Source organism: Myotis davidii, unplaced genomic scaffold, assembly GCF_000327345.1.
Source record: "Myotis davidii unplaced genomic scaffold, ASM32734v1 scaffold534, whole genome shotgun sequence".
Taxonomy (NCBI): domain Eukaryota; kingdom Metazoa; phylum Chordata; class Mammalia; order Chiroptera; family Vespertilionidae; genus Myotis; species Myotis davidii.
Window position 1 is genome coordinate 3,753,416 of NW_006286678.1, and position 8,837 is coordinate 3,762,252.

The 8,837-nt window shown below is 49.0% G+C and overlaps 1 protein-coding gene across 1 annotated transcript in view; it reads left to right on the forward strand.

Moving 5' to 3' along the window:
* Positions 1-5: 5 nt before the first annotated feature.
* Positions 6-8,837, forward strand: part of SHB (Src homology 2 domain containing adaptor protein B) — a gene marked incomplete at its 5' end in the record, with an annotated part of 124,614 nt that continues 115,782 nt past the window's right edge. The window contains one exon of the mRNA XM_006758610.2: positions 6-68. Coding sequence (XP_006758673.1) covers positions 6-68 — 63 coding nt within the window. The remainder of the gene's footprint in view (positions 69-8,837) is intronic.

An 8,837-nucleotide genomic window follows, 5' to 3' on the forward strand; every position in this document is an offset into this window, starting at 1 on the left:
GCAAGAAACTGCTCAACAAGTGCGCTGCCTCGGCCGCGGAGGAGAGCGGGTCCGGCAAGAAGGAGAAGGTAAGGCGCCCCTGGGCCCCTTCCAGGGCCACTGTGCCCGTGGGGAAGCTGAGGCACTGCCTCGGTATCCAGTCCCTACATCTACAGCTTCTTGCTTGGACCCTGGGGTCAGGGCTCCCACGTTCCTTCCTGATTCTGCCCCCCTCCGCGCACTCCCCCCCACTGCCCCCAGCACGTCCCCTCTCTGAGCCCACAGCCAGGTAGGTGCCCGCTTCGGAAGTTGCCTGACGAGAAAGCCCCGCCCGGCCTTGCCCAAGAAAGAGACACCCAGCCAGCCCTTCCCGCCCCCGAGGAGGAGTAAAGTCAGAGTCAGAGCTGTCCCGGACTTAAAAGAGCGTTTCCTCTTGTCTATCTTTACTCTTCCCCTCCTCCCCCAGCCTATTGATGGGAAGCCGGTCCAGAGCTGGGGAGGGACTCGCCCCGTCTTACGCCGCATTCCTGGCGGCAGATCCGGACCGGCTGTCTCTAAAAGTGCATATGTAAAGCCCAGCGCTGCCCCACCCCCGGAGCCAAATGCGGGCTCTCTTTTGTGCTGGAGCCAGCTTTTCCGGGAGGGGGTCCGCCCTTCGGTTCCGCTGATAGGAGACCCACCCCTCCAATCCTCACCTTCCGTCCTGACCCTACTTCTACCCCACACTGTCCGGGGTGAGGGGAACAACTCGGTGACAACCCTCCGTCTTACATATCAGGCCATCTTGAGTCCCCCTTTGAAGCAGGCCAGTTAATTACAGCCAGACTGGGCCCTCTCATCCCCTTCACACTTTTGTGAGCCTCCCCTTCCCCATAAAATAATACTTGTTCCGTCTTCTGGTGCAGCGCAGTGTTTTGATTACATCTGAGGCCCAGTGCCCTGCTGCGGCTGTCAGGCGGCTGTCCCTCTTGTAAACTTTTGCCCAGGCAGGGTAGGGGGAGGCTGATAAAGAGTGTGAGTTCCTTTTAGGACTGGATGTCCAACCAGGTGGGAGACAGGCTCCTACCTGCCAGCTGGTGCTTGAAAATGGATCTTTTTTGTTTTTCTGTGGGGAGGAGTCAGGGGTTGCCCACTTTTAATTTTTCTGCCTGGCTTTCTCTCTCTGAGGTCCCAGGTCCCCGGAGAATCCCTTTCCCAATTGGTCTGCTGAAGACAGCATGGGCAGTCTGTGGTGGACCCCACCTCTCCCTGGGGTCAGTTGGGGACCACACCTCAGGAGCATGGACTTTGGGCTTCCTAAGCACCCAGATGTTGCAACTAGATGACAAGAAGCTAGTAGCCAGGTGGCCACCCAGATGCTGCTTTGGGGAAGGCGAGATCTCTCTGAGTCTCCGGGATCGTGGGCTTGTAGTTGAACTGTAAGGGGAACAGGAAAGAGGCTCCCTTCCACCTTATGCATGGTCCAGGCTTATCTAGGTGCCGACCTGGGAGAACCTAACATTCCTGGGTGTGGAAGGTGCCAGGAAGGCCCAGCCTAGCTATCAGGAGAGTCACAGCCAAAGGTGCTGGACTCCCTGAATCCGCCTTGTTACTCCATGGCCACCTGCCAGGTCGGCAAATCTCCTTTCTCTCCCGCTGCTTGTCATTCTGCCTACTCACTAAAGTCTTCCTTTATGGCTTTCAAACTTTAGTAAACATTTTTCCCTACTTACAATTAAGACTATGTCAAATACTGAGGAATAATGCTTTATAGCTGGAATGTCAAGTGTGTTGAAGACTTGGCTTCATTCTGCCATCAGTTATTTCCCATGGGTCTTCTTGTGCCCTCTGTTTCCCAGTGGTAAGCGGCGCCTCTAGTTGAATGCTGTGTCCCAGGCTGAAGTGTACATGATGACTTGTGATGGGGCTTTGTGTTACCTGGGGCTGAAGGGGAGGGGTGGTCAGGGAGGGCCTTTATCATGGGGGAGGGGTGTTGGCCTTGGTTGCAGAGGAAAGCCTGGTGGTTCAGGGAGCTGCGGGTAAAGTTCCTGTAGCTGGAATTGAGAGGTGAGAGTTCGGCAGGGCCCCAGTGGGATGGCCGTGCTGGGGTCAGGGAGGTTAAGCACAGTGAGGGCCAAGGAATGGATTTAGCTGCTAAGTGATGTGAGCAGATATAATTTTTTTGGAAAAGATCTCTGGGCTGCATTTCACCTATTGGGTTGTGACTTCGAGCCCTTTGGTCTTTTGAGAAGTTGTTCCCATTCCATCTGCAGAGGAATTGAGGCTACCAGTGAGGAGGAGGGGAACAGCCAGGGAGGGTCACACTAGACAGTGGTTCTCAAATCATCACCTGGAGGGTTGGTCAAAACACAAATTGCTTGGATCCATCTCCCACAGTGACTGGTGCACCGAGCCTGGTGTGGGGCCTGAGGATGTGCATTTCTGATAAGTTCCCAGGTGATCTTTTGCTGCTGATCCTCAACCCACTTTGAGAACCACTAATGCAACAGTGGCCTCTCCTTAACCCTCCCTCGGGATCTTCTGGTCTGAGCTGTTTTGGGGATGTAGAGACACCGGATGCCCTCTGTGTGGGACTGCCTCCTAATCTGGGGCCAGCATCCAGCCTGGTCAGGCAGCCAGGAGGCAGCCTGGTTTTCACATTATTTTTAGCCAGACAGCTTTTGGAGGCCAGGCATGCTGTAGATCCAGCCCTGAACACCCCAGAGCCTTCCATCTGCCCCTCATCCATGGTTCCAGGAACACCTACTTCTAGCACCCTGCTTAATCTCAGGCCCAGCTTCCTTTTGTCAGTTGGACAAGAACCTATAGGGTTGTTGAATGCTCCCCTGTCTGCCAGGCCTGGTGTTTGTTTTTAACATTAGACCTGAGTTGAGAGTTACTGTGTATGGCATGGAGTAGAAGCTGCCAGTCCACAGATCCTCCCTTCAATGCTTCTAGTGGCACGCCACTATAGTTTATCTGCCCTGCCCGCCCCCCGCCCCCCCTGCCTCCCACAGTATCTGTGCCTCCTTCTGTCACACACTTAGGCATCCTCCTATTCTCCCAGGTGAGTCCTGGGGCACACACACACCTGGTCACCACCACCACTAGCATCATGGGCATTTTCCCTTTTACAATCATGTGGAAGAAGGACTGTGTTTTCAATGTAACCAGCTTTTACCCAGCACTTCGAATGTGCTCAGAGATCTCTTGGTACCAGGGTGAGTTAGGAGGGGAGGGAAGAAAGGCTGCAGAAGACTTGTCAGTAATCTCTGGCCTAAGCCACTGGAGGAGACTGACACACTGTCTCTTCATCATTTGTCTCCCAGTGTTTTTGTCTTGGGAAATTTAACAAGGTCTTCACCTAGGAGGCAACTTTGAGCTGAACCTAGAGGTGGAAGGGGAATTTCATTGCAAAGAAAGGGGTGACTGCAGCCTGCAGGAGCACTAGTGTGTCAGTGCTGTGTGTGTACACGTGAATATGAAAGTGTGTCCCTATGTATGTGTGTGGTTATATATGTGTGCGTACATGTAAAACCTCAGGGAGGAGCTTCTCGGAAACCAGAGCTTTTTTGTAGTGGCCTCACTTGGGGAATGAAAGATGACAACATGAGAGAGGTGGGGGCCTGAGTTTGTACCCACCTCCCCCCCAGGCGAGCCCTTGAAGACTGTTGAGCTAGGAATGGGATGGATTTAGTCAGAGCCATGGTTGGGGAGCATCCCAGGCTATATAAACAGCTGCCACAATCTGGGGAAGTTGGGGTCAGAGTTAGAGGACAATTGCAGTATAGTCCAGGGGAGAGACAGTGAGGACCTGAGCTCTTGGGAAGAGAGAACAAACCTTTAGGAGGTGGAAATATTATTCCTTCAGGTTGTCTGTGTTAAAAAATGATGATAGCCCGGCTGGCCTGGCTCAGTGGTTGAGCATCGACCTGTGAACCAGGAGGTCACGGTTCAGTTCCCCTTCAGGACACATACCCAGGTTGCGGGCTTGATCCCCAGTGGGGGGTGTGCAGGAGGCAGCCAATCAGTGGTTCTCATCATTGATGTTTTTATCTCCCTCTCCCTCTCCCTTCCTCTCTGATATCAATACAAATATATATTTTTTTAAAAAGATGATAAAAGAGGCCAGTAACTTGGTAGTTCTTTTGGGCAGCCAAGCAGTTCTCATCCAGTTGTTTTCTGCTGAAGTCTTGTTTCTTTTATCATTAAGTAAATGTTTCCACCACAGCTGAAAAAGTCAAGACGCATCATGACATCAGTTTTAAATACATGCTAATGCATACCGACACTTTATATTTTGTCGGCATCCACAGAGTTGAGTTAAATAACATGTTTCCTAAGGAATAAATAATATCGTGTCTAACCTTTTTTTTTTTCTTAAGAGAAAAAAACACACATTTAGCAAACAGTTTCTGAGCAGCCTGCTAGGCAGGGGGACGTCAGAGAAAATAAATGGTGGCCAGCTTTCAAAGACAGAAGCATCTCTGTAGTTGAAGACGCTCAGTTTGCAGCTTCTCAGGGACTAGCCTGGGGGAGAGGTACAGCTAATGAGACAATATCACGACCCAAGGAATGCTAGTGTGTGCATAGGGCTAGGAGGGCTCAACTCTGTCTGGGAAGTCAAAGAAGGCTTTCAGGAGGAGGCACCATTTGAGCTGACCCTGGAAGGGTGAGTGGGAATTCCCCAGGCAGGGACTTGAAGAGGAAGGCTCTCCCTGCAGAGGGGATAGAATAGCTGTGCTCAGGCCTGAAGGCTTGGGAGAGAATGGTTGGAGGCTCAGCAGGGCCGAAGTGGTGGGGGATGGCAGAGGGAGGTTGGAGCCACAAAGGGAAGAGACTGTCTCATGTGCCTTGCTGGGAAGTTGTGACTTGTCTTTTGGTCCTTTTCACATAAAATCATTGATGTGTGGCTTGATTGACACCAGGGCAAACATGAGTTGTCAAGTCAGTTCCAGTTGGTTAATGGTCACAATCTCCAGTTCTAAGAAAGTAATTGACTGAAAAGGTTAGAGCCATACTTGGTAGTTGTGGTTTGGCTTGGGATACTTTCTCCTTTGAAGTCCTATCCTTTAAAAGTAATGTGAGAGAAATGCCTGCATATCAAGTCCAGTTTTTCCATTGATTTCCCAGAAGAGAAATATGTTCTCCATGCTTCATGCTAACCACTAATTGATCATTTATTTATGTTTTTTAAAAATTGATATTTAGAGAAACTGAGAAAGAGAGAAACATGAATTTGTTTTCACTTACTTATGCATTCATTGGTTGATCTTGTGTGTGCCCTGACTGGGGATCAAACCTGCAATCTTGGTGTATCGGGACGACACTCTAACTAACTGAGCTATCCAGCCAGGATTCAAATTGATCATTTAATCCTCATGATCACCCTAGAAGAGGTTCAGGTATTGTATTAATTAGCTATTGCTGCATAACAAATCACCCTAAACTCAGTGGTTTTAAACCAGGAGTTAGCAAACTTTTCATAAAGGGCCAGATAGTAAATATTAGGTTTGCAGATCAGTCTTCAACACAACTATTAAACTCTGCCATTATAGCTTGAAAGCAGCCATGGACAGTATATAAATGAAAGGGCATAATTGTGTTCCAATAAAACTTTATTTACAAAAATAGGCAGCCGACCTGTATTCTGTAGTTTCCAACCTCTGCTTTCAACTATAATAAGGACATGTCAACTGAGTAGTGTTTTTGGTCTTAGCTTGGTTAACTCAGGCATCTGTGGTCAGTGTGGGGTGGGTGTGCAGCCCTGCTATTCCTAGCTGGGCTCTCTTCCATGTTTGGGGTTCAGATGGTTTAGGATGGCCTTGGCTGCGACAATTATGTGATCCTTCCCATGTGGTCTCTCATCCTCAAACAGGCTAGCCTTGTTCATATGGTGGTTCCAAGGAAGAACAGAAGCCCATAAGGCAGTGGTTCTCAACCTGTGGGTCGCGACCCCTTTGAGGGTCGAACGACCCTTTCACAGGGGTCGCCTAAGACCATTGGAAAACACATATATAATTACATATTGCTTTTGTGATTAATCACTGTGCTTTAATTACGTTCAATTTGTAGCAAATTGGGGTCACCACAACATGAGGAACTGTATTAAAGGGTCGCGGCATTAGGAAGGTTGAGAACCACCGCCATAAGGTTTCTTGAGGTTTGAAACTGGCACACTTTCCCATAGGTTTCTTGAGGTTTGAAACTGGCACACTTTCCCTTATGCATTCTGTTGACCAAAGCAAGTCACAGAGCCAGGATTTGAGTAGAGAGGAGGAGCTGCAAAATCCAAGGCAAAAGGCAGGAATACAGGCAGGCCATCAATCAGGGCCTTCAATGCCATCCATCCACCACAGGTAGTATTATCCCTATTTTATGGATAAAGAAACTAAGGCTTAGAGGTTAATGACTTACCTTATGTCACACAGCTACCAAGTGACAGAGCCAGGATCACACCTGTGCAGTCTGAATTCAAAGCCTACATGCTTTTTATCAATTTGTTCCACTATTTTTCACAATTTAAGTAGAGATAGTAAGTCTGATACTTAATGAAATGTGTTATGTGTCTCTTTCCTTTTACTTAATGCTCCTCTTCTTGTAACCCCCTGCCCTAATTCCTATCCCTCTCAGACTGACCTTTGGTGGTCCCCAGAAGAGGCCCCAGAGTTGGCTTTTCTCTCTCCTCCCTCCCCCATCTGCCTCTGAATTCCATAAATGAGATGCTAATGCAGCACCTGACTTATTTTTTTTATTTACTTATTTAGTTAGCTTCTTATAAAGAGAGTAGTGTTTGATAAGTAATTTTTAGAGAGGAAGGGAAAGGAAAACATCAATGTGAGAGTGAAGCATCAATTGGCTGCCTCCTGCATGCCCCCTCCTTGGGATGGAGCCTGAAACCCAGGGATGTGCCCGGATCGGGAATCAGACCAGCAACCTTTCTGTGCACTGGACTACGCCCAACCAACTGAGCCATGGCCAGGGCCACTTGACTTATTTTATAGAGAAATTCTGCGTAGAGTTGGTGCTTCCCAAACTACAGGCGCACAAAATGTCTTGTAACTGTCATGTCTCCTCATTGCATCACTAAGTGTTCCCTCCCCAAGGATTGGCGAGGCTGTCTGTACTGTTCTAAGACAAAAATTAGTGGTACCTTGGCCCTTCCTTACCAACAAGGAACCCAAATTTTCTTAAAGGAGATCAGGTGACTATCCTCTAATGTGACAATTTCAGAACATGACTGATATCCCAGGACTTAACCCTTAAGGCCTGCCCTGTCTTCTCCCTGCCCCTAAAGTATTTCTGACCCATAAAATAGGAGTTACACAGCAAATCTAAAACAGGTGTGGCTTCCTTCCTCTGGTCATTTAGCAAAACTGAACTTGCCTGTGGTCAAGAGCTCCCCTCCAGCAGTCTCATGTCTTGTGCTCAGATAGCCAAGAGGTAATGGGGTCCGGGGCAGGCGGGGGGAGGCAGGGTAGGCCAGGCTTGGCCATGGAAAATAAATTGGAATTTGTGGCTTTGAAGCAGAGAGCTAGGTCCTGGCCTTCTGAGGTTGGGTGGAGGTGGTGGTGGGTTTCCTGCAGGTTGGGGGCAGAGGCTGCAGTGGTGTCTGCCACTCTGACTTCATAATTTTTGTTTGGCCTGTGTTGACTGAGGAATTGCCATACACAGGCCACTATCAGGAGCTGTGTGGATACAAGGATGAGCCAGGGGTAAGTGGTACCTGCCCATAAGGAGCTTAACTTCTGATGAGGATACAGGAACCAAGGTTAGAACACAGATCTGTATGGCAGGATTTAGCAATAAAGTAGTGCATGTGGGTGAACTCAGAGCTATCCTGGCACAGAGGCTGTTCTGGGCTGAGCCTGGAGTCCATGGAGCTAAAGGAGAAGTAGGGTGAGGAGGAGATCCATTCCAATTAAGGGAAGTAGGGAAGGCTTTTTGGAGAAAGCCTTTGAGTAAAAAAAGAGTAATCACTTGAATTGAGGGAGCTTTCCACAGTAGTAATATTAGCTAGTACTTCCATGACACCTACTCTGAGTGAGGCACTGTTCTACATGCTTTCTGTGCATTAACTCTTTTACCCTTTAATGTCCTTTAAAGTTGGTGCACTGTCATTCCCATTTTACATATGAGAAAACTGTAGCACAGAGAAGTTGTATAAATTGTCTAAAGTCACACTGCCAGTAAGTGGCAGAGATGAGATTTGAACCCAGATCTGGAATCTTTGTTTATTAGTATGTGTTGTGTGTTTTTTATCCTCACCCAAGGATATTTTTTCCATTGATTATATATATATATACTAGAGGCCCAATGCATGAATGCATGCAAGAGTAGGCCTTCCTTCCCCTGGCTGCCAACACCGGCTTCCCTCTGGCCACAGGCAGGGACCCAGGACCTGGGCTTCCCTCGCAGCCCTGGCTTTGTCTGTAAGGTCCTCTGGAAGAACGTCCAGTCTAATTAGCATATTATGCTTTTATTATTATAGATATATCTCCTATCTAATAATAGACAAACGTGGTAATTGGCCATACCTTCGCTACACCTCCCATTGGCTAATCAGTGCGATATGCAAATTAACCGCCAACAAAGATTGCGGCTAATTTGCATACTACCCCATGTGGGACCCAACCCGGGTGGCCGGGCAGTGCAGCAGTAATCAGCCGGTCCGCCCGGGCATCCCGTGTACGACCTGACCCAGGGCGGCCAGGTGGGGCAGCGTGGCTCCTCTGTCACCCCAGCTTCCTCATCACAGCTCCCTTGGGGGCCTAAGCCTTTAGTCGGACACCCCCCGAGGGCTCCCTGGCTGCCAGAAGGATGTCTTGACTGCAAGCTTAGGCCTGATTCCCCTAGGAGTAGGCCTAAGTCAACAGGTG